General features: G+C 34.5%; 3 protein-coding genes across 5 annotated transcripts; all 3 read left to right on the top strand.

Annotated features, from left to right (window-relative positions):
• Positions 1-2,449: 2,449 nt before the first annotated feature.
• On the top strand, positions 2,450-16,212 carry LOC101220442 (golgin candidate 6). The gene is made up of 20 exons (XM_004142735.3): positions 2,450-2,594; positions 2,737-2,852; positions 2,982-3,034; positions 3,146-3,273; positions 3,362-3,414; positions 3,681-3,827; positions 3,958-4,031; positions 4,126-4,195; positions 7,934-7,987; positions 10,122-10,217; positions 10,863-10,913; positions 11,000-11,086; positions 11,186-11,299; positions 11,385-11,456; positions 12,886-13,068; positions 13,206-13,309; positions 13,483-13,531; positions 13,679-13,744; positions 13,957-14,721; positions 15,459-16,212. The coding sequence occupies exons 2-20, from the start codon at positions 2,829-2,831 to the stop codon at positions 16,002-16,004; spliced, it is 2,736 nt and encodes a 911-aa protein (XP_004142783.1). The 5' UTR covers positions 2,450-2,594; positions 2,737-2,828; the 3' UTR covers positions 16,005-16,212.
• A 1,417-nt stretch (positions 16,213-17,629) lies between these two features.
• On the top strand, positions 17,630-21,076 carry LOC101220205 (glucuronokinase 1). Its single transcript, XM_004142734.3, has 6 exons — positions 17,630-18,023; positions 18,430-18,579; positions 18,975-19,163; positions 19,243-19,359; positions 19,818-19,978; positions 20,610-21,076. The coding sequence occupies exons 1-6, from the start codon at positions 17,802-17,804 to the stop codon at positions 20,851-20,853; spliced, it is 1,083 nt and encodes a 360-aa protein (XP_004142782.1). The 5' UTR covers positions 17,630-17,801; the 3' UTR covers positions 20,854-21,076.
• Positions 21,077-22,345: 1,269 nt separating this feature from the next.
• Positions 22,346-26,802, top strand: LOC101215528. Of its 3 annotated transcripts, XR_004216751.1 has the most exons (10): positions 22,346-23,457; positions 23,630-23,685; positions 23,781-23,863; positions 24,126-24,204; positions 24,337-24,433; positions 24,683-24,793; positions 25,190-25,299; positions 25,798-25,881; positions 26,040-26,077; positions 26,305-26,802. XR_004216751.1 is itself a non-coding variant. In XM_011657087.2 (9 exons), the coding sequence occupies exons 1-9, from the start codon at positions 22,410-22,412 to the stop codon at positions 26,373-26,375; spliced, it is 1,680 nt and encodes a 559-aa protein (XP_011655389.2). In that variant the 5' UTR covers positions 22,359-22,409; the 3' UTR covers positions 26,376-26,802. The 3 variants fall into 3 exon arrangements, 2 of the variants coding, with proteins under 2 accessions (XP_031741429.1, XP_011655389.2); XM_011657087.2 differs by lacking the exon at positions 24,337-24,433 and having other exon boundaries at positions 22,359-23,457; XM_031885569.1 differs by lacking the exons at positions 23,781-23,863; positions 24,126-24,204; positions 24,337-24,433 and having other exon boundaries at positions 22,353-23,457.
• The last annotated feature ends 1,062 nt before the right edge of the window (positions 26,803-27,864 follow it).

Below are 27,864 nucleotides of genomic sequence, written 5' to 3'. Positions count from 1 at the left end.
CACCATAAAATTCTCCATGGGGGCAGGGATTCCCGATAGGAAATTCTTAGAAATTTTTTCTCTTATTTTTCCGTTGAAATGACCAACTAATTTAAATCGTTAATGTAAAAAAATTGTTTGTTATCCTTCGTTTTATATCATAATTTGAATTTAAAGATAATTAGTCAAATTTTGACCTAGAAACTAATCAACTTTTTGGTAGAATTAGAAATGAACCTTAATCAAATTATTCACATAGGTCCAAATTTAAAAATTAAATTTAAACACACTCGTTATCTTGACCAATAAGTAATCAAACTTGAAATTTAAATCTATTATTTATATAATAATAACAACATAACCATTCATAACCATACTAAATAAATAAGTAAAGTGTAATCGGGGCGGGATTCTCCGTTCCCGTTTAGCTCATGAGAAATTTTTTTGCCCACTCCCTCCCCCCATTTCCCACTTAATCGAGGAACTCCCGCCCATTCGGGATAGGTTGCCGTGGAAAAATTAGACATCTGTTTACTTGCATATATGAACTATTATTGGCAGGTTTCTATCAACGACGATAATTTTGTATTAACTATTATAATTCTATCAAGGAATTATAATAGTTTATAATGGTGGCGCATTATCATCGATATTTTTATATTGCTAATATGATTCTACCAAAGAAATATAACAATTTTCTTATCAATGATAGTACACTGTCAATGATATACCTCTCTATCACCGATGTTTACTGGTAACTCATTTATAACACACTATCGATCGATAGACTTTTATAACTAATAAACTTCTACTAGTGAAAACCTATTATCTTGATTCACTGATGATAAAAATTGATAAACAATATAATGATTTTATCACTAATATAAATGTATCAATGATAGAGTTTATTATCGGTAAGCTTCTATTAGTGGTTGAAGTATATCCTTAAAACCATATTAGATCGATCCACGATTTTGTTGAGTTTCAACTATTGGTGGAAATTAGTCTCTAATGCTTCTATCTTTGATAGAAGTCTACCTATGATAAACGTTTATAATTGATAAGCTTATATCAAGAAAGAAAATAATCGAAAAGATATTAGAGTTGTTTATGGCTTTGTTTAACTTCTACTTCAATTATTGTTTGATAGAAGTAGATTAGTTATTTTCTTGATATGCACATTGGAGGAAAAAATCTTATGGTTTTTATACATATAGTAACTAGTGTTTGGACCCATTTTTTTAAATGTCTATAATTTGAAGTGAAAGAATTTGAACTCGAGACTTCTGGTTCTAAAAAACGTACAAATGTCAGTTAAGTTAAGTTAAGTTCATATTGACGTGTTTGGACCAAATTTTCAAATAATCTCATGGCCCGCACAAAACAAGTCACCTGGCTTTATAACAAATGGGTATCAAGGAAACTTGTATAAGATTAATTTATAGTAATTAAACACACATACATCAACTTTGTGGAGAGAAAGCCGACAATGATTATTATTTTAAGTTCTTTTAAATTTCTTTTTGTGCCATTGATTGATTGATTGTTTTTTTGTTTTTTCATTCCTAATGTTTGTAAAGTTTAAAATTGTTTAACTACTCAACATTCATAACTTTATGTAGTTGTGCAAGAAATGTTATCATGATCGTTTACCCTACAATGTCCTACATGTTCGTTTAGCTTTCTATAAGATCGTTCAACGTCTTACACAAATGTTTAGTTTTATATATGATCGTTTACCCTCTTGTGTGATTCTAATATGGGTTAATATGGATAGTCCGGAGGACCTAACGGAGTTGAATTACGAATTAGCGGCTCGATTGAGATGGAGGAGAGGTGCAAAGAATATTGCGTCACCGTAGGTAGGAGTCTTAAGTCCGGAACTTTATTTCTTACACAATTGAGTAACTTTTCTACAATTTTTTACCCTCTTACACAATCATTTAACTTTCTATACGATCATTTACTATCTTGTGCGATTGTTAAACTTTCTACCTTCAAATGATCGTTTACTTCTTACACGATTGGCTAACTTTCCATACGATCGTTTAATAAAATAATCATAATTTTAATTTTCTTAAATAAATAATAAATAATATAAATATAATAAAATAACTTTCCATACAATCCTTTAATTCGACTTGGATTGGATTGAGTTGAACCAAAATTTTGAATCCAATCCAACCAACATTTTAAACTAAACAATATAATATGAGTTGAATAGTTGAAGTTATGGAGTTATTGAGGTTGGATTTAGACGGGCGCAAACACTCTTTGTCTTTAAGAAACCTTTTATTGGGTCATTTGTGTTGTTAGCCCGAAAAAAACGTTTCTGTGTGTTTTATATGGGCCGGTGAGGTGTTTTTGTGGAGACCCAAAAACTCAATCACAGGCCTGAATACGTGGGCCTTGGTCGTGTCGTTCCTACCGAAGCACAGCTCTTCCGATCATAAATCCACAATATATAGCAAAAAAACAAAAAACAAATAAGTAGAGCTCCGAATTTCCGTTTTGGTCAAGCGGAGAGCTCGTGAAAGCAAGAACAATACACACTCAATCGCTGTCAACCGAAAATCGTCGGACCCCGAGATCAGCCACTCTGTTTCGAACTTAAGGTTCGTTCCTTTTCCTCTAATCGGATTTCTGTTCCCTTTTTGCCCGGCTATTTCTTCGTTTATTTCTGCCTAACGCTTCATTTCATATGAAATTTCATCTCTCTTGGATTTTCATTGATTGGATTACACCTCTCACTTTTAGGGATTGCGTGTATAACGTTTACAAGGTTTGGATTGGTTTCGGAACGATTGTGTTGGCTTCTGATTCTGGATTCTTGATATTCTTAGTCGAATATGGATTTGGTTTCTGGTTATAAGGTGATCTCTCTCTCTTCTCTGCACCCGAATATTCATGGATTATGAGATTTTGAATAGTAATGTGATGCTTGTTTGTAGTTGATTATACAATTTTTAGCATTGTTTTGTTTATCTGTGAGTTTCTTGCAGGGTGTGGTTGGGCTTGTTTTTGGCAATGAGAATTCTGCAGCCAATGAAGATAGGTAAGTAGATGTTGTGTCCTCGTAAACACGGAGATGGATAAATTGTATGGCATACTCTTGCCCATATATATATATAAATATTATGCTTAATCGTGTGGCCTATTTCCATAGCTATGTTGAACGTGTATTGGATCGCATTAGCAATGGCCAGATTGCGGAGGACAGGAGAGCTGCTATGGTAGAACTTCAGTCTGTTGTAGCAGAAAGTCGTGCTGCCCAGCTAGCTTTTGGTGCTATGGGTGTGTGCTTTGCTTGTCAATCTAACTTTAGTTATATGAATTCTATGAAATTTAGAAATAAAAATGTATGTTTGACTTGGTTTTGCAGGATTTCCTGTGCTCATGAGTGTTTTGAAGGAGGAACGAGATGATGTTGAAATGGTTGTAGTCTATCTGTTTTTTGTTTCCCTTTTATTGAGGAATTCAATCTTGCTTTAGGAGTCTACTTATTTCGGAGCAAAAATTAACGATAATATTATATATTGTAAGTCTAGGTTTGTTTTTAGGCGGAGAGATTTTTAGTTGATGGTATTATTCATTATTAGTTTTAGTTCAACTTTACCAGCTGTGGGAATACCCTGGAAAAAGAAAACTCATTTTAACATTTTTTAGTATGTATAGTAATATGTTTCTCCACTTGAGTTCAGGTTCGAGGGGCTCTTGAAACTCTTGTAAGTGCATTAACTCCTCTGGATCATGCAAAAGGGTCCAGGGATGAAGTCCAACCAGCTCTGATGAACTCTGATCTGCTTTCGAGGGAATCGGACAGCATCTCTCTTCTTTTGAGTCTTTTGGTCAGTTATTCCTCTTATGTTTAAATATATTTTAAATATTTATAGGTTTTGGGGCATGCATTTGCGTAACTCAGTTCTATATCTGATCACATTTCTCCTCCCTTCTTTGTCTTTCTTTTGTGCTTTTCAGTCAGAAGAGGATTTTTATGTTCGATATTATACTCTTCAACTGTTGACAGCTCTTCTTACAAGTTCTCCCACGAGGTATATTTATTTTCTCAGTTTGTTTATTTATTTTGTTTCTATTTCTGTATCTTTTACTATTCTCATTAGTTGAATTGCTGATTTTCCCCATAAGGTTGCAGGAAGCAATTCTCAGCATTCCTCGTGGTATAACTAGACTTATGGATATGCTTATGGATCGTGAGGTATACTTTGGCTACCTCCCAAATTGTTTCTTGGTGAATGTACATAAGAAATGACATTGAGTTACATGGAAACCCTAGTGCAGGGAGAAAAACCACGATAGACCTTTTCTTATTATTTTCTTATGAGTGAAAAAATACAAGGGAAAATAATTAATAGGCAACACGAGCCTTAACAAAAACGAAAGAAAAATAGGGTATGATAATTCACATAAATATAGTACCCTTGGGCTTTCAACATACAACAAGCTCTTACTTTCTGATACTCTCCCTCAAGTTATGGCGTAAATGTCAATAAAACCTCGTATGAGACTTGAAACTAGGTCTGAGAAGCCCTTTGGTGAGAATATCAGCAAAGATTTGAGGGAATGTAAAGAATGCATATGCTATCATTGTCCAGTCTTTCTTTAATAAATTGTCTATCAATTTCCACATGTTTAGTTCTATCATGTTGGATTGGGTTATTGGCGATGCTAATAGCGGCTTTATTATCACATAATAATTTCAGAGGCACCTCATAGTTCTAATGAAGATCAATTAAAACCTTTTGTAGCCAAATTTCCTCACATATCCCCATACTCATAGCCTTGTATTCAGCTTCACCACTGTTTTTGGCAGCAACAGACTCTGCCCAATTTGAATCAGTATAGGCCTTAGTACACCTTCTGTCAGTCTTTCGGAACATCAACCCTTTACTCAGAGTTATTTTCAAATACCTAAGAATTTGGTTAATTACCACCATATGTTTCTTGTAAGGAGCTTGCGTAAATTGACTAATAATACTTACTGCATAGGAGACATTTGGTCGAGTGTGAGATTAAGTAAATCAATTTCCTACCAGGGACTAATATTTTTCTTTGTCAACTGGAACTTTATCAACAAAATTCCCAGTTTAGCATTCAACACAATTGAGATATCAACAGGTCTGCATCCTATCATACATGTTTCCTTCAACAAGTCAAGAGTATACTTTCTTTGGGATACAAAGATACCTTCTTTTGATGTGGTTACCTCCATCCCAAGGAAGTACTTAAGATTCTCCAAGTCTTTAATCTCAAATTCATCTCTCATCCTTATTTCAATTGGACAATTTCAACAGTGTCATCCCCAGATTTTACAATATCATCAACATAGACGATCAATACAACAATCTTCCCAGACTTAGATACCTTCGTAAACAGAGTGTGGTCAGAGTGTCACTGTCTGTAATACCCTTGGGACTTAACAAAAGTGGTAAACATGTCAAACCATGCCCTTGTTGTTTGTTTTAGTCCATACAAGAATTTTTGAAGCTTGTACACTTGATGGTTAAACTAGGATTCATAGCTGGGGACTCATATAGACTTTTTCCTCCATATCTCTATATAAGAATGCATTCTTAACGTCTAGCTGATACAAAGGCCAATCTCTATTTAATGCAACAAACAAAAGGACTCTAATGGTATTTAACTTTGCAACAAAAGAAAAAGTCTCAAGGTAGTCGACCCCATAAGTCTGAGTAAATCCTTTTGCAACTAACTTGGGCTTGTGTCTGTCAAGAATTCCATCTGCTTTGTATTTGAGGGTAAACACTTAATTACATCCTATAGTTTTATGCCCCATAGGAAGGGCACAAAGTTCCCAAGTCTTGTTCTTCTCAAGGGTTCTCATTTCTTCCATGACTACAACTTTCCACTTAGGACACTCTAAGGCAAGATGAATATTCTTAGGTACAGTGGTAGACTCAAGACTAGCTGTAGCCTTTGAATTGAGGTGATAGGTTCTTGTAAAACACACAGTTACAAATGGAGTGCTTTGTGCGGGATTTGGTACCTTTGCTCCGTGCAATAGGATGTCAAGATAGATCATACTCATTAAGATTACTTGAATGATCTTGTTTGGTCTCATCAATTTCAGTTTCCGACACAACTTCATCGACACCGTCCCTTTTAATCTTATAAACACTACCCTGTTCACCCATATCTACTAGATTCAGTCATACCTTGATCTCGCAATGATTCAAAATCTTGGATCAGAGTCGGCTAAGCAGCAGCAGTAAGTAATAATGGTTTGCCAATTTGTGGCTTCATACTGTTGAGGACATGGTACTACGCTTGTTAGAAAGTCAAATTTGTAACGCCCCTCAAGAATCATTTTAACGAAATGAGACCAAGAAAAATAGTTTTAGCCATTAAGCTTCTCCCTTGTAAAGACTCCTGCAGACTGTTCTAGACACATAAGTAGAAGACAAATTAGAGAACAAAGTTACCGGATTCTTAGAATACATCGACAAGGTTGTAGGAATGATAAGACTGGGTGTGTATGTAAAAGCTCCAAAAGTTGCCTCAAATGCTGCAAGTTGATGTCGAAACATAGCCAATTGTTGTTGGGTGGTATCCCACACATTTGGTTTGGATTGGCCTGAGGACTCACCAACTTCAATTTCTGACTGGAGCATGGAGGTTATTGATATCAGGATGACAGTTGGATAGAGTTTCTGGTAGGGTATAATTTTAGGTTGGACAGTGGTGATGAAAGGTTTGGTTTGGCTGGCCTAGGGCTTGTGGTGGCAGTAGGGTTGGCTGGCCTAGGGTTTGCAGCGACATTGAAGGAGGCAAGACGGGTGAAGTTGACGGCTGGTTCACTAGGGTTTGGAGAGACTGGGTGCATACGGTGCTTGGCGGTGCATGTGGCTGGTTGAAGAACCTACTTGGCGGGACTTGCGGTTGAAGAATCATCCTGGCCGGCAGTGGAATAGTTGGTCCGTAGCAGTGGTGATCTCAGTGTCGACGATGGCTTGGACAGCGGTGCAGGCACCGGCTGCTGTCTTGCTGGCAGTGAGGTTCTTCTCTATTAGGGTTCCATTAAGATTCATGTCTAGGGTTTTGTCCTTATCTTGCTTTGATACCATATTAAAAGTGACAAAAAGAAATAACACCGACAAAAAGAAATAACACCGAGTTACGTGGAAACCCTAGTACATGAAGAAAAACCATGATAGAACTTTTCTTGTTATTTTCTCATGAATGAAAAAATATGATAGGGAAGAATTAATAGACAGCAGAAGCTTTAAATAAAAAGAAAAAAAATAGGTTAGGATAATTTACATAAATACCCTTGGGCTTTCAACATGCAACAAGGCCTTACTTTCTAACGTAACTTATATTTAGAACATTGACACTGTATTAGATTGAACAAATTTATCATTAATGCACAAATTATAGCAGCACAGAAAAACAATGTTAAATTGGCTCTTGATTTAAGAATTATTTTTTAAAATCAAAACAATGGAGGCACAATTGTAAATAGGGATAACATATGGTGTTAGCACGACTATGGGCTGTCTTAATGATTGTTGGGAAAGTAAAAAAGTGCATGAATTTTAGTGGACAAATTCAAATCTTGTGGACCTTTCTGGATATTAAAAAACCTACAAGTTTCTGGATAACCAAATATTGTAGTGTGCTGTGAGATTAGGTGAAATGCAAATAAGTTGGTTGGCATACTCGTGGATTTAAAAGAGTATCTAGAGTGTGAGGACTTGTACTCTTCCATTAGAAGAAAAGTTAAAAGGTGTTAGACTGTTTGGAAGCATATATTTTTTACCAGTCGACACACACTCTTTTGCTACTTGTATTCATAAGGATAATAGTTTTTGTCTAATTTCCTCTCTATTGAACTGTGTCACATCTAGAGTTACAACAAAAAAGATATTGCTTATATTAGAATTATTCATTAAAATATTTATTGTTTGCCTTTTAGGTTATACGAAATGAGGCTCTACTGTTGCTTACTTACTTGACTCGTGAAGCTGAGGTTTGATCTTTTCTCAGTTATATTGATCGTAATTATGTTTGCATTGAAATATAAAAAATTATAAGGATTAAACCACCAATTCATCCAAAAGCTTAAGCTGGTGGTTGAGGGCAAATTTAATTATATATCATGGTATCACCAACACTTCCCTTCACTTGTGGGTTTGGAATATTTGAAAGGTCCAACAAGTGGAAATCAATTTTAATCAGAGAGAAAATGACAATGCTTGAAAACAGGATCTCCTTGGACCACCTGCTCTGATACCATATTAAACCACCAATTCATCCGAAAGCTTAAGCTGGTGGTTAAGGGCAAATTTAATTATATATCATCAATAATAAGCATTTGGTTTTCTATAATTTTATTTAGCCGTTAGTAGCACAGTCTTATGTGAACTTTATTACAAAGTTAGATTTTTTTTCTTTGTTGACAACTGTCGGGTGAGAAAAATGAACCCTTGACTTCGAGTTTGTTAGCACATGCACTATGCTAGTTAAGCTTCATTTTAGCTATCACAGAGTTGAATTTATTTTCCTAATAGCACTTTCTTACTAAGATATCAGGCTTTCATTAAGAAATATGAATGAAAGAATATAAAAGGGCATGCAAGAAAACCAGTCCATAAAAGGAATCCACCATCACATTTCTTTTTTTTTGATAAGAGACAAGTATATTCATATAACAAAACAGAACATCCTAAGGGCGAGGGACAAGAGGGCCCTCCCCGGAAGAAGCTAAAGAGCTAGGACATAATGGCCTTCCAATTGTTGAAAATCATAGAAAGGCTATAATTACAAAAGTGTTTGGTGTAATTCGTACTCCACCAAGAGGCTGTGTGTTGAACCACAGTCCAAAAAGAATCAAAAGAATTAAATCTATCTTCAAAAATTCTGCTATTCCTTTGTTTCCAAATGCTCCACAAAAGGGAACGCGACGCACATTTCCATAAGATGTTTCCTTTAGGGCTGTAACCTCTAATATTAAGACCTTCAATCATCCATCTATCAATCCACCATCACATTTCAGAAATGATTTCAATCCAAAAGAATAGAACTAACTAACAATTACCAATAAATTGATTCGTTGAAGCCCCAAAGAAATATTAAACCTCACTACCTCCCAAACATCTTGTAAAGATCTCTCAATCCACTGAAGAGCCTGCTATTCCTCACAAGTCCCACCACTCACAAAACTGCAAAGCAACATGCCTATTAACTGCAAAGCAACATGCCTACCATAATACCATGCCCCTCTTGTAACTAAAATGGAGAGTACATTAAATCTCCTCAATCAAAGAGGGACGTTCCTTTTTACGCATCACCCATGCCATCCCAAATGAACTAAAGCACCGACTCCATAGAACAATATTTTGGACTTATGTTAAATTATTTAGTTAATCAACAATAAACTACTAGCCATTGAATAACATATTATTTTCGACAAACATTGTTTTAATATCATTTTATGTAAGAATAACCTTTTAAATTCACAATTCTACACTTTTAATTAAAAACGACAAACTTGCCGTTGTAATTTAGTACACCTTGTTTGAAATACTTAAATGGATTTTATAATAATAACTGTATTTAAAAGAACAATAATAGTAATAACTTGTCACAGAAATTGGTAGTTAAATTTAAAAAGAATGGCTATTCTAGACTAAATAATGCAGGAGTGCTGGAAAGAAAATCAATAATTTCTTCCCTTGAATCTCTAAATTCATTATACTACATTTTAATTAAAAGATGACAAACTTGTTGTAGCAATTTAGTTTACCTTATTTTAAAATACTTCAAATGTAGTATATAATAATGATGAATAATAATAATTGTTTTGTTTAAGAGAGTAACGATAGTAATAAGTAATAACATACAACGGCAATGGGTAGTTAAATTTAAAAAGAATAGCTAGTTTAGACTAAGTAACACAGGAGTTTAGCTAGTTTAGACTAAATAGCTAGTTTAGCTAGTTTAAATACAACGCATAGCTAGTTTAGACTAAGTAATACAGGAGTAAATCAGTGGACTCTCCCCTTAAATCTCTTTCTCATATATGATGGTTTAAAATTCATGTTGTACCAATGATGGTTTTGAAAGGTGACTTGGCCTTCTCTGATAAAACTATTCAATTTTAGGAAATTCAAAAAATTGTGGTATTTGAAGGTGCATTTGAGAAGGTGTTTAGCATCATCAAAGAGGAAGGAGGTTCTGATGGTGGTGTTGTTGTGCAGGTAGGTCATGATTGAAAACTTCATTTCTTAATTTATGCCACATGTGTGTTTTACTGTTCTGAGTTCACTTGTGAGATTTTTATCATTTTCGAATGTGGTACCTTTTTCTTTTCCCCTTTTCCTCTAAAAGTTCATGACCTTTCTTACACTTGGAAATGATAGATTGAAACTTCTGTTCCTACGAGGACCTGATTTCTGCTAGAAAATAATTATTTTATTTTATTGCTTCTTTTTGGAAATTAAGTTGAAATTTGTGTAAACGTTGCTATTTTAAACCATCTTGGATAAAATAAAAATTGGTAATGAAAATTAAAGAACCCATGGTTTTTTTTTCTATCTCTCCTTGCAGTGTTCCAAATCTCACATGCTATTCAATCTGGCAAACATTTGTCATAATTTGTATTTTTACATTTTAAATTTATAGGAAATTTAATTTATAGACACTGGTTGGTCCTCTTTCTCATTAGTTGGTCTATGAGAAGTTAATATCCTAGACACAATTTAGATTACTCATCTGCTCATTTCCTCAGATCAAAGTTTTCAATTATGTTTGCTGATGTGTTTGAGCCTTTTGATTTCCAATAATATCCTGCTGATGGAAATATATTGAGTTCGTTATGGTTTTAATGGGTAATTCTTAAACAGGATTGCCTAGAATTGTTGAACAACCTTCTTAGAAAAAATGCATCAAATCAGGTGAGCGGCTTCTATCTATTTTTATCTGTTAATACCTTGCCTTCTGTGTCTTAGTTTTTTTAAAGGCTTTAGAACGCTGTACTCAGGTATTGCTGAGGGAGACTATGGGACTTGATCCATTAATATCAATTCTGAGGTCAAGAGGAGGTAACTACAGTTTCACACAACAAAAGGTTAGATAGTTGTGCAATTGTACATCACATGAAGGCATGTTTAATATCATGTTAAAGAAGTCTTACCGGTGCCTTTTTCTGTGAACATCTTGCCAGTAGACAGTAAATCTACTCAGCGCATTGGAAACTATAAATTTACTGATAATGGGAGACCCCAAAGTTGATCCGGGAAAAGATGGAAATAAGCTGACTAATAAAACGACTTTGGTTCAGGTCTGCAATAGAAAACAGTTACTATGTTTTCTTAAATTGAAAGACTGGGTTCTCTGACGAAAATTTTGTCTTTGCCATTGCACAGAAAAAGGTTTTGGATTATCTTCTATTGTTAGGTGTTGAAAGCCAGTGGGCTCCTGTTCCAGTGCGTTGTGCGGTATGTAAGCTAAGCTTACTATTATCAGTCACGTACAAACACAAACACTGTCATCTTATGAACTTATTTTGATGGACTGAAACATGTCCAGAAGTTTGAATAATGTATATTCTTGAAGCTCCTTTGGTTTCTTACCCCAAAGATACTGATTACTATAGTTCTAAGTTCTAATTATTAAAATCTAAGAGTAATTTCACAGGAAATAATTTATTTCACTTCTAATAAACTTTTCAGGTGTCAATATTTATTTTTAGGGGATAATCATTGTAGTGCAGTTTTGCAAAAAAAAAACAAAAAAAAAAAAAACAAAAAAAAAAAAAATTCAATCATTTTCATGAACTAAGGGCTGAAGCCGGACAAATTCTCTCTTTCATGAACTTGAGCTAGATGAGCTATGTCTTATTTCTTGTCACTTTTATAATTCCTGTTTGTATCCATTCTTGCTGGTCAACTGGTATCATCTCATGTACATTATCGATATCATATGACAGTAAATATTTATGATGAGATCTGTTTGATATTTGTTTGGGATTTGGATATTTATATTTTTGTGTAGTTATAGTTTCCCAAAGCTTTTGTGCCTACAAATATGCGCTAGCATATAACTAGATGATGAACAAGATCTGTTCTATAAGTTCACATTTGTGTGTCCTTAAGTTCTGAGATGAAATTTTACTGTTGCCAGTCCTTCGATACATTACTGATTCAACTATATTGAATCTGATAGGCCTTAGCCTTAATTTATTTATCAACAAGTACAGGGAGAATCCGAGAGCTCCAATTCCTCTCCAAGATCTCATACAGAAAACAATTACGAAGTATTTTGGCAAAAAGATAATCTTCCTCCATTGCTCAAACCGTTTCCATACCTCACACCCAAGCCCCTTTAACTAACAATAGTCTCCACAATCTTTATATTTCTCTCACACGTATTACCACCCCCTCTCCCACCCCCTTCCGCACCCTCTCCGCACGCTTACGCACATACACTAGTAATTTGGGGCCCTTCATAATCATAGCACTGTTGTTTACTGCTTTGGTGTGTGTGTGGGCTGGTCACAGTTTTGATAATGGTTATGTGACAGAGGATCTGTTACCTTGTTAAGTATCAAAGTGATGTCAATTCAATAACCATACTATGTCCACTTACTGATGTATGGAACATGACGACACATGTTAAACTAGAGTAACTTTGAGATATTAAATTCAAAGCTGTAGTTGTGGGATTAACTAAGACTTGCATAAGCTGGGGCATGCGACCTAAGGTGTATAGATATGTATGTGCATATTTTTTTCCCCTTTTACTTTACCTAGTCAATGTCTTAGATGGTCCCATTTTCTTTTAGTTTGTTTGCATTTAGCTACCCCTGATTATGAATGGATACCTGCTAATACATTCAAAATGTACTTTTTCTTGCATTATTGTTAGGCACTACAATGCATTGGCAATCTGATCTCTGAGCATCCCAGAAATATTGATGCTATTGCAACTAAACGCCTTGGGGACAATGTGCAAGAACCTGCCCTGAATTCAATTCTTAGAATCATTTTGCGGACATCAAGTACCCAAGAGTTCTTTGCTGCCGATTATGTTTTTAAGTGCTTTTGTGAGGTTGTTTATGCCTTCAACTCACTACATTTTTTTTTCACAAACATATTAAGGACCTTCATCCATTTAATCTATTTATTTTTAATAGTTAAATTTCAAATTCAATTGTGTTGCTTTTTCAAACATGTTTTCTGAATCAGAAAAATTCTGACGGACAAACAATGTTGGCATCCACTTTAATTCCTCAACCACAGTCCATGATGTATGCACCACTTGAGGAGGATGTGAACATGTCATTTGGAAGGTCTATTCACAAATCCATCCTGCACTGTTCTTTTCATGCTTTTTTAAATGCACCCTTTTTTGGTTGCTAATGTAGAACATGGATTGAGATTCCATAAACTTGTAGTTTAAAAATGTTAACTCACAAATTCTTCTATTTGGTTAATGATAATATCTGATAATTTTTTCTTGCAGCATGCTGTTGCGTAGTCTTACTTTGAGTGAAAACAATGGTGATCTCGAGGTAATTTATGTTTTAATATGAAGGAACTGTTGAAGTATATGATGTGGTTTGACTGTCTGCACCACTAAGTATCATTAGCTGTCAAATGTCCCTGGAGGGACAAGTATCATGAATTCTATAATGACAATCTGGCTTATACGATCGCAGACATGTTGCAGAGCTGCCAGTGTTCTTTCTCATGTGATTAAGAACAACAATCAGTGCAAGGAAAGGGTATGTATCGAAATAGATTTCATTCTAATGTTTACTCTTCACAGTAAAACATTGGTTTTTTTAATTTGTTACTAATCTTGCATGCACGACCATCTTTTTCTTTGTTTCCCATATTTCTTTTTTGTAGACAAGAAAGAAGAAAAAACTATCTTGCATGAGTGAAAAGTATCTTGGGTAACTTAATTTTCATATTCTCCCTTTCTATGTTTCAGGTATTGAAAATAAAACTTGAAGCTCCCATGTCTTCCTTGGGGGATCCTGAACCTCTGATGCATCGAATGGTGAAATACTTGGCTGTTGCCTCTTCTATGAAAAATAGAAATGGGAAGTCGGCCTTGAACAACAACTCATATGTTCAACTAATAATATTGAAGTTGCTAATCATTTGGTTGGCTGATTGCCCTGGTGCAGTGCAATGCTTCTTAGATTCACGTCCCCACCTCACATATCTGCTTGAGTTGGTCGCAGATTCATCCGTAACTGTTTCCATGAGGGGTTTGGCAGCAGTTATCTTGGGGGAGTGTGTAATCTATAATAAATCAAGTGATCATGAGAAGGATGCTTTTAGCATTGTTGATACCATAAGTCAGAAGGTTGGGCTTACATCATACTTTCTGAAGTTTGATGAGCTGCAGAAGAGCATTCTTTTTGCCTCCAAGTCATCAGAACCGCGGAAAGTTCTGACAAGGTCTACAGCTGCTAGTATGGCTGAAATTGAAGATGTTGATGAGGACGATCCTTCTAGTCAGAAGGATGAGGAGCTTCCCATTCTCTCATCTGTTTTCGATTCTCATTTTATAAATACTGTTAAGAAATTGGAAGCAGATGTTAGAGAGAGTATTGTTGTGATATATAGTCAACCAAAGAGCAAGGTGGCTGTGGTGCCAGCTGAACTAGAGCAGAGGAAAGGGGAAACTGATGGTGAGTACATCAAGCGGCTTAAAGCATTTCTAGAGAAGCAATGCACTGAGATACAGGTAATCGTTTGCTACAATGCTTATATTCTTTGCCATTGATCCTTAAACAGCTAATAAAACTGGAATACTAAGTAGCATATTGCTAGTATTTTTTTCTATGTTTTTGGCAAACTTTTAGGAGCAATACTTTAGTTACGTAGACTGAAGAAGCACTACCAGCTTACTGTGTTTTCTCCTGTTTTTGGGTCAAATTTTGGGACAAATTTTGGGACTAAAATTTTAGTTAAGTTGGTGCTCTTTTTTTGGATGTGAGTGAATCTTTTTCTCCCTCCTGAACCAATTGTTGGGTGTAGACTCAATTCTATTTGACGTCTACAACTAAAATATAATTTTATCTTCCTATTGCACCATTATTTAAACATAGGAAACGATAAAGTTGTTTGGTAACCATTTCTTTTTTCTTTTTTGGTTTTTTAAAAGTAAGCATATTTCTCTCCATTTCTTAACATGATTTGCATTTTTGTGGAAGGGAAGAATTGAATTCTTAGCCAAATACCCCAACCAAAAAAATGTTATAGAAAACTAACTTTTTAAGATTCAAATTTTGGTTTGGTTTTTGAATATATTGGTAAAAAGTAGATGACGAAGCATGAAATTAGAGACGAGATGAGTGTTTATAAGCTTGTAAGCTTATTTTTAAAAGATGAAAAACAAAAAACGAAATAATTACCAACAAGGCAAACAAGGCCTTAGTAATTATAATTTGATTTTGATCCATTTACATTCTCCATTTCTAGGACCTTCTTGGTCGAAATGCAACTTTAGCTGAGGACCTCTCTAAGATTGGAGGGAACGACTCCTCGAGTGAGCAGAGAGCAAGTGGGCCATCAAACCGAGTCCAATTAGAGACACTTCAAAGAGATCTTCAAGAAACATCTAAACGGCTGGAACTTCTCAAGGAAGAGAAAGTGAAAATTGAATCTGATGCATCTTACTACAAAAACTTAGCTAGTAAGATGGAATCCGATCTTAAGAGCCTGTCGGATGCATACAACAGTCTTGAACAGGCAAACTACCATTTAGAAAAAGAGGCAAAAGCTTTGAAGAGTGGAGAACATTCCATTAGCCCTGATATCGAGGCGATAAAGGCAGAAGCAAGGGAAGAAGCTCAGAAGGAGAGTGAGACTGAACTGAATGACTTGCTTGTGTGTCTTGGGCAAGAACAAAGTAGAGTGGACAGATTAAGCGCGAGGTTAATCGAGTTAGGAGAGGATGTCGATAAACTTCTTGAAGGAATCGGAGACGACCTGGGGATGCCTGAAGACGATGAAGATGAAGATTGATATGCATTCTGTGATGTTCTTGTCCCTTTTCTCTTCCTCGTCATAGGTATGATTGATTATGTTTTATTCTCCATTTGTATATCTCTTGTTGAATTGTACAGTTTGAAACTTGTCTACTATACTCATTCTGGAGTAACAGGAGGGCTCATTTTAAATTATGATATATTTGAATCCAAATTCATTTGTAGTTTGCAACGTATGATACTTACCCACAATATACTTGAGTTTTATAAACAAAATTAATTCTTAAATTGTCTATTGTAGAGTCTGTTAAATGACTTCAGTGCAAAAGGAGCTTTTTCTAGTATTTAAAAACACGTTTATCCATTTTAGAGTTCACTTCAAAATCAATCGAAAATGGGCGATGTAGGCTGTGATGGTTAATTTTCATGAAATTTATCACACTAAAGATACATAGATTGAATTATAGCATATATTTTTTTCTCGTGTTTGGTAATAAATAAATAAATGTATTAACCTTGTAACTCACGAACAGGATTATAGTGTCAACATTGTTGTACATTACTAGGTGGTGTATATGTAGCTCAAAGGCAAATGAAAAAGAAGAAAAGAAAAACTACTACTTGGTTATGCTGAATCAACTATAATCTAACACCAAACTTCGAAAAATGAATGATTTTTTGTTAAAAGAATTTTGCCACCTTTTTTTTTCTTTTTAAAACTAAATACGTGAGTAGATATTATACACTTACACACAATTTTCCCATTTAACATGGTTACCACAAACAACAATTTTCTAATGAGTACAGGAGAGGTAAGAGGTCGATCACGAGCTGACTTAGTTTACTTTTCTTATTCTAATTTATCCCATATTTCTTCTTCACAAAAGTGCTAAATATTCGGAGAATCGTCAAAAATGGTAAAGTTGGCAAAAATATGTACAGTAGATTTTTGTACTTTTGTGAATTTTGGTCGTGAAGTATAAATAATTTACTTTTTTTAGAAGAAATTATCTTTTTAGCTTATAAGTTTTTAAATCTATTTTAAAAATTCAAGTGTTATTGTGAAAACTTAGAAACTAAATAGATCTATTTTTATAAGTTCAAAAGCTATAAATTTACATTTTTAAAAATCAAGGACCAACACACATTCGAATTTGGGACTAAAAAGATACTTTTTTTTTAAAAAAAAATTAAATCTTATTTTGATTCTTAAATTTCATATCTTGTTTTATTTTTGTTTTAAAACTTTTAAATACATATGTTTTAGTTCATGAACCTTTGAAAATAACATATTTTGGTCCTTCATGTGATGATTCTATTAACTCCTTAAGGAAATAAAAAGGTATAATTGCCATACATATTTTGAAAACGTATGTATTAGTGAACGAAAATCTCGAGGTTAAATCTCCCCACTTATGCGTTGTATTAAACTACCTTTCCAAAAAAAATATATAATAATAAGATAACGTGTGTATATATATATATATGAAAGAAAGAAAGAACCATATCTTAAATCATAGAAGTGTAGAAGGCAAAAAGGGGAAAGAAAGATATGAAACTGATAAAACTAATTGAGAATTTGTTGAAGAAGAGAAGAGATGTCTGCCAGTTCATACCTTACTGGGTCCCACTTATATTTATCTAAAAGAATTATTTAACCGAATTTTGTATAATCCATATTACGTCTTCTAAAGCCGACAAGTCGTAACAGAGTTCATTCCGAACGACTCTCGTCGGCTCAAGAAGACGTCGGCAGCGGCAGGAACTGTAATTCTCTAAGAATCAGACTGAGAATTGTCTTGTTTTGAAGAGAGAGAGAAAAAGAGGTATTGAAATGGATTCCAAAACATCCTCTTCTTCCTCTTCTGTGATTGAGCACAAGGCTTATGCCAGAGTGGGACTACTGGGAAATCCGAGCGATGTTTACCATGGTCGCACTATATCTTTTGCTTTTTCCAATTTCTGGGCCTCCGTGCAACTCCGCCCTTCCGATGAGCTTGTCATCACACCCCATCCCACCCACGATTTCGTCCACTTCAGATCCCTCGATCATCTGGTACCTCTTTCTTCACATCATATTGAAGTTGTTCATTCGTTATCATAGATCTGGTTTTATTTGGTCAGCTTAGTATCTCTGCAATGCACCTACATGGATTTACATATTACACATTGCATGATCGAGAATTCAATGAGCTGTTGCAATTTTAGAATGTCTATCAAATTGTGTTGTTCATATTATTCCTATATTTTCTTGTTCTTGTTGCAATTTCGTTTTTAGGGATCTAAAGAGGAAATCGATGTTGAATTGCATTATCGTATTGTGTTGATGCGTTGGAATTATTGAAAATTCATTGAATGAAATGTGAAGACTAATGTTAAGTTATGATCGTGAACTTTTTTAAGTTAGCCAATATGTCCAAGAATCATAGGGAGATTAAAGTTTGTTTTGTTCTGTTTTACAGATAAATCGATTGTCCAGTGAAGGCTACTATGGAGGGGTGCGATTGCTTATGGCAATTTGTAAAGTCTTTTATAGTTACTGCAGAGAAAAAGAGATTAATCTTCATACAAGGAATTTTACTTTGTCTTACGATACTAATATTCCTCGACAGGTATAGTGCATTGTAGATTCACAGTCATTTGTGGTCATTGAAATGGATGCTTTTCTTTTCATTTTGTTAGTTGATAAAATAGCAATGCATTAAGCTTATCAAACCTTTGGTTGTGTTGCCGGTATGGATTTGTGTTCTTTTAATGAGATTGAAAAGGGGTCCCTTCCTGAAATTTTGACTCAATCAATGATTCAATACTCAAATTTATACCAGCGTTCATGCTCAACTTTATTTGCCATAAATGAATGCTTAGATTGTGTCATAGTTCTTATTGATCTGTAATTTGCTCACTTATTTAATTGTGTTTGTGTTCATACTGATGATACCCTTCTTCTGCATCTTGACTTGTTGACAAAATATATCAAATGTCTTAAGTTATAATTTTGACATTCCAGGCAGGACTTTCAGGTTCCAGTGCTATTGTATGTGCTGCCCTGAGTTGCTTGCTAGACTTCTTTGATGTCAGGCACTTGATTAAGGTGGAGGTCAGACCTAAGCTTGTTCTTGCCGCAGAGAAAGAACTTGGCATTGTTGCTGGTCTTCAAGATCGTGTTGCACAGGTTTACGGTGGCCTTGTTCACATGGTATAACTCCAAAAAATGTTGTATTTATGAATATGGAAATAGGTTGAATTTTTAATGATGTTCATTTGTATTTCGGTAGGATTTTAGCCAAGAGCACATGGAGAAGCTTGGGCATGGCATATACACACCAATGGATATTAATCTTCTCCCTCCACTATATCTAATTTATGCAGATAATCCAAGTGATTCTGGAAAGGTTGATATCTTAATGAACTCCATCGTACATTTCCATTCTTAAAATATCCCATATCGTACATTTCCACATCTCCATCATACATTTCCATTCAAGACCACAATATCCAAGTGATGGTCTGCTGGCTTGTTTGTACTTGCATGAATTGTTTTTGACTGAATCATAATCTAATGCATATTACATCAGTAAAAGTACTGGAGAAACCCAATGGTATTCTTCTGTTTTTTCCCCTCTATAAGAGATATATTACCATGGACCTGTCCATTAAATGGCAATATAAATCACAACTTATCATTTTTTTTTTGTGTCAAACAACCTTTACGACACTGCTTTTGACCAAAGCTTGAGAAATTTTCACATTCTTCAAATCTTACAGTTCCTCTGTAGATGGATTGAACCTTATCATTGCTGGAACTGTGGTCTTGAATACTAATCACTGTCATTGATCAATGTGAATTCAGGTCCACAGTACAGTACGGCAGAGGTGGCTTGATGGTGACAAATTCATTATATCATCAATGCAAGAAGTAGCTAAGGTTGCAGAAGAAGGGAGGACAGCTTTACTCGAGAAGGATTATTCAAAACTTGCCATGCTTATGAACCGCAATTTTGATCTTCGCAGGTTAGTGTTTCTTTAGTCAACAAATTTAGAACATAAATTAGAACGACATATAAGCTCTTGAGTAAATCTTCAACTCCAGAACTAGTCGAAGTTGCGTGTATTTTTATTCCCTCGGAATAAGATACTCCGTCTATATGAGAATACTTTGTGCAAGTTCTGCATTATGGGCTACAACTGCTATGCAGTTCGGAAGTTTGTGGAATGGCCTAGTTAGTTATTTGAAATTTCCCTCCAGGATAGGATCACTTCTTAAACCATAAAATTTGGCTGGTTATTGCAAATGTTTGTTCTTAGATTTCGTCTAAGTTTACAAGAATAGTGTCTTCTGAAACACTTCTTTTTGAAGAAGCAACTGACTGCTTTCAAGTACATTTTTAAGAACACTTTCTACAGTCTAACAAAAAACTATGCTCACTCACCCTCACATTTAGACAGAAGATGAATTATTTACTCCTGTTTATGAGAACAAAAACACTTCTTTTATAAGAAGCAACTGATCGGGTGCTTTCTGTATGATTTCCAGTACATTTCTATGAACACTTTCAACAATTTAACCAAAAACTACACTCACTCACCGTAACATTTAGATAGCATATGAGTGTTATTTACTCCTTTTTTTCCCTTCTCACAGGAGTATGTTTGGAGATGATGTTCTGGGTGCTTTAAACATAGAAATGGTGGAAGTAGCCAGAAGAGTAGGTGCTGCTTCAAAGTTCACAGGCAGTGGAGGAGCTATTGTGGTATTTTGCCCTGATGGGCCTTCACAAGTGAAGCTTCTGAAGGAAAATTGCCAGAAAGCTGGTTTTGTTCTTCAACCAATCCAGGTTGCTCCTTCGTGCCTAAGTGAGGTTGATCTTAAAACTCTTTCTTGTTAATCTATGAGAGCTTGGATTGAGTTTAGGTTTGCTGAGGAAATACATGTTTTTTTTTCTTTTTGGACAGATTTATAGGAACTGGTAAACTTGGTAAATTGGTATTAGGTGTTCTGAAATCTCTGAGTTACATACGAACGTTTTTTGATCAACCAATAAATATTGTTCTCTTTCATTTATATTCGTTAATATTCAAATTTCTTAGGAGTTTGTAACATAATGGAAATGCAGTATTTATAATTTTTTTTAATCATAGGTTTTGTTTAAATTACTATACAAATGAACATTAATCTTCAGAATCAATTTGATGATGTTAAATTATAGTCGTTGTGTTCCTCTTTGATGATGTTTAAATTACTATATAAATTATTATTTTTATTTATCAAATGTTATAAATGTAATGTTCTCAATACTCATTGTTTCTTGCCAAATGTGTGCTTGGCTCGGTAGTGGCATTGTTTCTGGTTTATTTTACAAAGTTCAAATTTAAAAAAGAAAATTGTTTACTATCTTTTAGTTCCAACATTTTTAATTTAAAATTTATGATTCAAAATTGTTGTGTTATTGTTTTTTAATAATCTTGATGAGTATGCTTTATAGTGCAGAAAAGAGAGATCAAATCTTGTATCGTAAGAAACAATTGAAATAAGAACTCAAGGGTTGCATTGTAGCTTCTTTGTTTATTTTTGAAAAAAAATAACTAAAATGTGGGAGGACGTTTCTAAGAAGTTTACAAATGATAGGACAGGTTCTTTTTTAGAGTAGGAGATCCAATTTGTAGTGAAGGAGTGCATTCAATCATCAACATTTCATAAATAATAATGATATAATTTCGTACCTTCTTTTATTTTTACTAAACATACCAAAATCTATCCAATTTTATTTAGTACATTTTAGTTTTTTTTTTTTTATATCCAATTTTATTTAGTATATTTTAGTTTTTTTTTTAATATTTGATAAATAGTTCCATTAAAATTTTCATTTAAGGTTTTCTTTTTGCTATACCATTTCTCATAAATTAAAATTAAAATTGAGATTTTATGATTTTAAAAGTTTTACTTTATTCCTTATTATTAATAAGATTGTTACAATTAACTCCCACCTTTAGCATTATTTATATCAAACCATAGGCACTAATTAACTTTGTTCAAAGTAAACCAGGGAAAATCCTAAAAAGTTTGAAAATTAATGTTAAAACTAAAATATAGTAATTATGTTCTAATTCTCCGACGAGATTAATTTGAAGTTTGGTAAATTTTGATGAACAAAATAGGAGAATTTTGTGTTGATGACCTCTTTTGAAGGATTCAAATGAATTTTGGCCCAACTTTTGAAAATGTAAAGTATTATTTACATCATGCTTATATCATTTCTAGGTACAATTATAAAAAAAGAAGGAAGATAAAAGTAGTAATTTGATAGAGTGGTTATATAAAGATAACACCACTATTTCTACCCAATTTATTTTGCAAAGGGCTAATTTTCATTTTGGTCGATCTACAATTTTTGCACAAACATACATATCATATGTATATATATACATAAGTACATGACAATATATGTATATAAACATCTTGCTGCTCATCCATACAACTTCACTTCCAATGGCGAAATCACCTGCTCTGTTCCACGCTTCCCATTTCTTCATCCGCTCTACACTCATGCCTTCTTCCAAATCACTCTCTCTCTTCCTTCCACTCTCAAATCTCAACCATCTTCACAGGTTTGCCTTTCGTAATTCACTCTCTCCCCTATCCCTCCGCACATTCTCCACCACCACTCTATTCCCTCTCCAATACGAATTGATTATCAACCGACCGTCTTATCCTTCTCCGCCCCATCAGAATCCACGAACACCCGCCAGAGTCAGCTCCGACAACTCTCCCGAGCTCAACTCCTCCGAGGACCCCACTTCCGAATTGGGGTTCGACAGCTGGGTCGATCGGAAGCTTATATCCGAGGGTGGGACTGTTTCTGGTAAGGAAGGTGTAGTCATGGATAAGGCTATGAGAAAATACTATAATAAAAGAAGGAAGAGGATGTATGGGTCGGATTCTGATGAAGATAATAGGACGCAGGCTGAGGGATTTGTGGAATTAAAGCCTGAGGTGGTTGAATTTAACACATTGCATAAGAGAGAGGAGGAGTTGTTCTTTCATGACGCTTTTGCGTATCCATGGGAGAAAGATAAGCATTACAAAATGTTGTATCAATTGGAGAAGAAGTATTTTCCTGATGACGGTCTTGACAAAGCTTTTCTGGGACCTGGAGAGTCAAATGTGGAAGTGAATGAACAGACAAAGGGAAGGCAGGGGGTGAGAAAGGCAGGGAGGGTAAAGCCTGAGATGAATGTGGAGGTCGCCAATGGTATGGATGACAAACGGATGGTTTTCTTTGATGAGGGGAAACCAGAAAAGGAGAATAAAGGGTCTGTAGTAGATGTATCAGAGAAGAAGGTGGAGGAGTTCTTCAAGTGTTTGAAGAAAGGTCCTGCTAAAGATTCTAACATTGGTCAGGGGGAGCCATATCTTTTGACGAGGCATATGGAGCTCCCGGCTAAATGGGATAGTCCTTGTGGGACAGTCGTTTTGCTGAACAAACCTAAAGGTTAGTCTGTGGTTTCTGTAGTCCTTTCGAAGGAAATACCCTGTTTATAATCTTAGTGAAAGTTCTGTATCCATTTACATGTCTTCTAGTTTGCTTTGTTCCAGTTAGTAGTAAATTCCTCACTCCTTTTCTTTTTGACGTTTAAAGAGAACAACGTGATTGTTTAACGTAGGGTGGACTTCATTTACGGTATGTGGAAAACTTCGGCGCCTAGTCAAAGTGAAAAAGGTGCATTTTTCAGCTGTTTCATCTGCATTCGACTAAATTATTAGATTACCTGAGCTTCGCTAACTACAATGTTTTCCATTTATGTGCATTGATAGGTAGGTCATGCAGGTACTCTTGATCCTATGGCTACTGGTTTGTTGATAGTGTGTGTTGGTAAGGCAACGAAGTTGGTTGACAGGTGATGATTAAGTCAGCTGTGTAATTGCTACTTTTTTTTGTTTTTTCATTTACTCCCTTTTTATAAGTGAGATATACTTTCGTTAATAGAAAATAATAATAAAAATAAGAGGAAGAAGTAAAGAGTAAGAGAAGACATGATCCCAAGCCAAAGTTAAAAAAGATTTCCAAATCCCTTGTACTGTCATTGTTGAAATGCGAAGAGTAGTTACAGAAAACCTGAGGGTACAACTTTTCTAAGAGGTGGCATGTTTATCTTTTAGATATCAAGGCATGATTAAGAGCTACAGTGGAGTTTTCCGTTTAGGAGAGGCTACTTCAACTTGGGATGCTGATTCACCCGTGCGTGATTTTATCTCTCTAGTCAATTATGGTTTCTTACTTTTAACTGATATGCATCTGTGTATTATATCTGATGTGTTCTTTTGGTAAGTATTATCTCTTTACTATATCTACTGTTAATGGATCTGCCAGAGGAATCATTATTCTAGTCTTAAGGGAGAAGATTTATGGTTCCATATTTTAACCAATCAAATATTTGCCTCTTGCAAGCCCGGTCACAATAGGCATGGTAAGATTTTGGAATTATAATAAATATAAAGGGAGGCTTCATTTTACATGCACCCTATCCATTTTCTACATCATTAGCATAATGTTTCTCAACATTCTGTTAGTTGTTGAGTTATTAGGTTAATTGCAAGGTGAGGTTTTGACTTGTCTTACAGGTTAATTAAAAAAATTTCAAGTGGGTTTATGTTCCTGATGAAAAGTTATTTGTATATCATCCAAATAAAAATCATTTGTCCTAATTATTTTGCAGGTAATTCAGCGAGAGCCTTGGGAGCACATCAAAGATGATGACATACAAAAAGCTGCTGCCTCTTTTTGTGGGGAAATTTGGCAAGTTCCTCCCATGTTTTCTGCCATTAAAGTAAGCACTTCTTTCTATAATTATAACTTTGAACATTCTTTAAAAGGGAAAAATATATATATATATATATATATATAACTTAGAATAGTAGAAACAATGTTGTTAAAAATGCATGTTTCACATGACAAAGCAGACACATTATTCGTTTCATCTGTATGGAATTTTTACAACTTCGTTTAAAAACAAATTTGTTTCTGTGTCCAAAAATATGAAGTTGCAGTTATCTGATTGTGTAATGTTTTTTGCCGAGCCAGCCAATTAGAATGACAGTATTTCATGCTTCCTTCATTCATAAATTATGAGTTACTTTTCCTCTAAAGATATCAAATTGATGTTTCAGCAGATCTTGGATGCACGAGTCCATTTTTATTACACATTTCATTACCTTTTTTTTAGGTTGGAGGTGAAAGGATGTATGAGAAAGCAAGAAGGGGAGAAAGTATTGAGCTTTCCCCTAGACAGATATCAATTTTCAAATTTGATATTGAGCGTAGTTTAGATGACAGGTAGGTTCACTTCCAACTCACACTTCTGTTTCATCATTTCTGTAACCTGTAGCTAGGCCATATGCAAATGCACCGAGCACATGAAGATGTCCAATTTGTTGTTAACAGAAAGAGATTTATCTAGCAAAAATTATGTAATTTCACTATATAAGATAGATCTAGGTGATTAGGTGGCGGGTATAGACACTTCTGTTTTGATGTGAATCCAAGTCTTGAAAGAGTTACAGGAAAAGACTCCAATATCTAATGATTAAACTTGAAGGAAAATCACAAAGGTTCCAACTTTTCAAAAAGTTGGCTGTTAACAACTTGACTCGGTTGTTAGCTTGATGAGCACTGGCTGGTTTGTCGGACAGCTTAAATATACTTGTTAGTTATTTCAAAATTTCAGTCGAAAATGTTGTTTGTTGCACTACTACTATGTGTCAACTTCTTGATTTAGCGAATATGTTTTCTTTTAAAGAATTTAATGTGTACTACCTGATGGGACTGTGACAGGCAAAATTTGATTTTTCGAGTTACATGTTCTAAAGGAACATACATTCGGTCACTTTGTGCAGATCTTGGGAAGACTCTTGGCAGGTATTTATCTTCCCCCATCCAATCAGCCTTCATTTCTCTACTTTCTTAATCCCTTATTACCAAGAAATGCTCGAAAGAGAAAACCTGTGTCAAGCTTCCCGTTTGTTTTGATCCTTTCTAGTTTAATTTTGACAATGTAATATTCTTGTCTCGTGCAGTTGTGCTCATCTAACTGCTCTTCGAAGGGATTCAATAGGTCAGTTTAAGAGTCTTTATGTATCTATTTTTTTAATGAGGCTCAAATGTGATCGGAAAGTCTCAATGAGATTTTAAAGGACACCATCTACTTGGTTATATTCTTTCAATATCAAGTTCAGAAGAAAGAAAAAACTTTAACAAGCTCAGTTGATCATAACAAAGAATCACCTTCTTGAACTAAATATCCAAGACAATTTGATTTTGACATGAGCCTCCCCATTTCAGGGCAATATCTAGCAGATGATGCCTGGGAATTCAAAGAGTTGGAAGATGCTATTACCAAAGGTTATTTTTAGCTTTAACGATCTCAACATTTTTAGCTGGGGATCGGTATTAAGCACCCACTGACGTTTCTCGTGAGTTGTGTGAATCTTGCACCATCTTCTGATAAAGAAGCATTTTCAGAATGCCATGGAGAAGAGAAGAGGATGAACAGTCTGTTTAGGGGGAAGGAGTTGTTGGACAGAAAATGATTAGATAACATGATTAATTATCTATTTACAGATTAGTTAACCTCTTTGTCACACAATAACGTTTTGGTAAGGATTTTTTTGTTTTAATTTTTTTAAGTTTTGATAATGTCTCTTATCAAAAAAAAAGTTTTGATAATGTCATGTATACGTTGTTCAATTAAAAGGTGATTTGTTATTAGGAACTATAGACGACTTTTAAGAAATAATGAAATAACATCACCATTCTTTCGTAGAAGTGGGCTTACTTTAATGCCGATTCTCATTTGGAAATTGTTTTATGTTATTTTAGATTCTATTGTCACAGTTAAAACAGGTTCTTACATGAGTACTAAACTTACGGATTGTTGCCTACTTAACGACACCTCCTATCTCACCATCTCAAAGGTGAAAGGTTGCATCTTCCATTTCTTCGTACTAAAAAAAGTTTTCTAATTGTTGGATTGTCATGCACTTCCTTGTTTGTTGTTAAACATGTGCCTATTTATAGCGGTTATTGATTAATGAAAAATTGGACAAGTTAATCCGTGCTTGAACTTTATTATAGTATCATATGAGTTTCTTTAACTTTTTTTCAGTGTACGTCGACGGTGGCTAAATGTTCTTCAATTACTGAACCCCTTTCTCACTTGATTGTTATCAGTGTTCCAATCCAATCAATATCTTTTTGCACCATTTAGATAAAAACTACTTTTGAAGCAATGCAATGATTCTAGGTCTCACGATCAAAAACAAGTTAGGGTTCATTGATGGAACTCCTTTGCAGCCTCAGGAGTTCTTGAATCATGGATCATTTGCGACAGATGTAGTACGATTATATCGATTAAATATACTTAAGGAATTTTCTATAGAAGTATTATTATGATGTTGGATCCAATGTTTAAAATGTTGGAATTGATAAAATTATATCGATTTTAACTAGACCATGTTGATGGATACTTTTGAAAAAGAAAAATCAGAGTTTTTAAAACACATTTGAATGAGTAAATAAACCGATTCTAATTTTTAAACATTTTAGTGTCTTTAGTGATATTTTATTGTTCATATTTTGTACATTACGTGAACTTTTCTATGATAAAATGAAAAAGTCAATTTGATCTCCTATCTCATGTTAGTCCCATTGAAATGTGAAAATACCACAACATTGATGTAATTCTACTACCAACGGTTGGAACAAGTTTAAACTATCATCCTAATCATTTCTTTATGAAAAGCGTTTAGGAGAAGGCATGTACAGCATAGATAAGAAACAATTTATTGATCAATGAAAAAGAAGAAACCCACAAGAAAACATTTCTAACTGAGGACTAAATAA

The sequence above is a fragment of the Cucumis sativus genome, chromosome 5 (genome assembly GCF_000004075.3).
Source record: "Cucumis sativus cultivar 9930 chromosome 5, Cucumber_9930_V3, whole genome shotgun sequence".
Lineage (NCBI taxonomy): Eukaryota > Viridiplantae > Streptophyta > Magnoliopsida > Cucurbitales > Cucurbitaceae > Cucumis > Cucumis sativus.
Note: the sequence above shows the minus strand (reverse complement) of the source record. Positions and strands in the feature narration are given on the sequence as shown.

Coding starts and splice junctions, on each gene's coding strand:
- LOC101220442 (XM_004142735.3), top strand. CDS start 2,829: ATGGATTTGGTTTCTGGTTATAAG. Junction 3,274..3,361: donor GCTAGCTTTTGGTGCTATGG/GTGTGTGCTTTG, acceptor TTGGTTTTGCAG/GATTTCCTGTGCTCATGAGT. Junction 14,722..15,458: donor AGCAATGCACTGAGATACAG/GTAATCGTTTGC, acceptor CTCCATTTCTAG/GACCTTCTTGGTCGAAATGC.
- LOC101220205 (XM_004142734.3), top strand. CDS start 17,802: ATGGATTCCAAAACATCCTCTTCTTCCTCTTCTGTGATTGAGCACAAG. Junction 18,580..18,974: donor ATACTAATATTCCTCGACAG/GTATAGTGCATT, acceptor TTGACATTCCAG/GCAGGACTTTCAGGTTCCAG. Junction 19,164..19,242: donor ACGGTGGCCTTGTTCACATG/GTATAACTCCAA, acceptor GTATTTCGGTAG/GATTTTAGCCAAGAGCACAT.
- LOC101215528 (XM_011657087.2), top strand. CDS start 22,410: ATGTATATAAACATCTTGCTGCTCATCCATACAACTTCACTTCCAATG. Junction 23,686..23,780: donor GCCTAGTCAAAGTGAAAAAG/GTGCATTTTTCA, acceptor GTGCATTGATAG/GTAGGTCATGCAGGTACTCT. Junction 23,864..24,125: donor GCAACGAAGTTGGTTGACAG/GTGATGATTAAG, acceptor TTTATCTTTTAG/ATATCAAGGCATGATTAAGA.